At 25.6% G+C, this 2,033-nt stretch overlaps 1 protein-coding gene across 1 annotated transcript in view; it reads right to left on the bottom strand.

The window, feature by feature from the left end:
* The window catches only part of LOC108687418 (trypsin zeta-like), a 7,358-nt gene that overhangs the window by 4,620 nt on the left and 705 nt on the right, over positions 1-2,033 (bottom strand). Inside the window, exons 2-5 of the mRNA XM_018193170.1 lie at positions 1,594-1,738; positions 1,010-1,271; positions 666-803; positions 278-414 (exon numbers count right to left, since the gene is read on the bottom strand). Coding sequence (XP_018048659.1) covers positions 278-414; positions 666-803; positions 1,010-1,271; positions 1,594-1,738 — 682 coding nt within the window. The remainder of the gene's footprint in view (positions 1-277; positions 415-665; positions 804-1,009; positions 1,272-1,593; positions 1,739-2,033) is intronic.

Here is a 2,033-nt window from a genome sequence, read left to right as displayed (position 1 = left end):
TATTATATTATTAATTAAATTATAAATCAAATAATATTAAATTATAATAAATAAGTTAAAATTGTTAAATGTTCTATGATTGAATATATGTAATATTTGTGGAATAAATTCCGCAAATTGAAATGAAGTTAGACAAAATTTTAAAGATTTTAAAGTTTTTTCACAGTAAACATTGTACAAATCTATTGAATTACAATATATAATTCATTTCTAATTCTTCTACTTTTAGAAGTACTTACATAAAATATTGTTTTATAAATTAAATAACATTTTTTATTTTTTCAAATGTGTACTGATCCAAGATATGAAACTGGAAACTCTTGTGTAAACGACTGGAGTTCCAAGCACACAAGGATTAAAGGAAACTATTCCAATTTGAACTCCATTAGCCATCAATGGTCCACCAAAATCACCCTGGAATAAAGATGCAATTAATAATAAAAATATTTATATAGTAAAAAGTTGTTTACTTATTTGCAAATGAAAATTATAATCATTTTAGAGTTAAGATAAAAGTGTAATCATATAAAGAAAAGACGATTAAACTCAATATTATAATTTTTAGACTATAATAATATAATTAATATTTAACATTATTTATTATTTTATTGTTATCAAAAATATATGTATCGATTTGTTTTATATATTAATAGTCAATGGTTTACGTAGCATGCTTCTTCTCCTGCTTTAGTTACAGTGCAGATATGGCTATCTTTCACTTTCGGTTGTGCTATCTTGCAATCTTCTTGTGGATAAACTGTTAACTCAATTTCTTGCAAGTTTTTTGAAATACTTCCATTAACCTAAAAAAGATTGCATTGTTACATTGATAAATAATTTTTATGTGACAATTAATAAGTGAATTATTATTATCAAAATATCTTCTTACTCACTATTTTTAAAGTGTTATTAACGTATAAAGAAAAAATAATTAATTTTTCTAAAAGAAAATGTCTGATTCTTAGATATGTATAACTGAAAAATTTCTGTATCATGAGTTCAATATTACCGAAGTAGTTCCCCAACCAGATAATGTACACGGCTTGCCCTCGAGTTCTTTATCGGATGTCACAAGATTTATCGGTTGCACTAATCTGTTGTACGTGATAGGATTTTTTAGGTGAATCAAAGCGACATCATTATCGATTGATTCCTCATCATATTGAGAGTTGAAGCTTACATCTTCTACATCATAAACTGCTCCTGGTACATCCAAAAAGTTTGTACCGGCATGGACTTTTAGATAAGACAGATATATATGTTGATTCAATCTAAGAATAAAAAATGCATACATAATACTCGGATATTTAAAGGTGAAAACAGATGTCGAAAATGTTTGCTATAAATTTTGTAAGTAGAATATTAACAGAAATAATGTAAGATATTAATCATAAATCACTCTTAAAATAAAAATTCATATTTTTATTTTAAGAATGATTTATATTCTAAAAAAAATGTCAAATATATAATGATGCATTTTATGATTATAATTAATGATAAAGAATACTTTACTGATTAAAATATTAAAAGACTAGTTTTAAAATTAAATTCTGCTAAATATATATTGTTACAAATTCAAAATATTTAACTTACTTTTTAACGCAATATGCTGCGGTTAATATGTTATATTTATCAAGAATAGATCCACCACACATGTGATTGTCATTGAAATTCAATGACACTTGGTACGGAAATTTGCCAATTGGAGCATCCTTTGCATTGACAATATGAGAAGCTCCTTATTGATAAAAATTAATTAATCATGTTAATATACACATCTTAATGACATTAATAGAAATAATTGATTATGTTAATATGCACACACAATATGTTATATTATCACACACACACACACACACACACACACACACACACACACACACACACACACACACACACACACACACACACGTGCGTTCGTATCTATAAAAAATAACAATTAAATTTCGGATCAATTTTATGGCTGAGCTGTTCGGCTTATTTATTAAAAAAATAAAATTCTTTTGTTTGCCATTAGTTTTAATCGCGACACA

This window comes from Atta colombica, unplaced genomic scaffold (assembly GCF_001594045.1).
Source record: "Atta colombica isolate Treedump-2 unplaced genomic scaffold, Acol1.0 scaffold207, whole genome shotgun sequence".
Lineage (NCBI taxonomy): Eukaryota > Metazoa > Arthropoda > Insecta > Hymenoptera > Formicidae > Atta > Atta colombica.
This window is presented reverse-complemented; position numbering and strand designations above follow the sequence as displayed.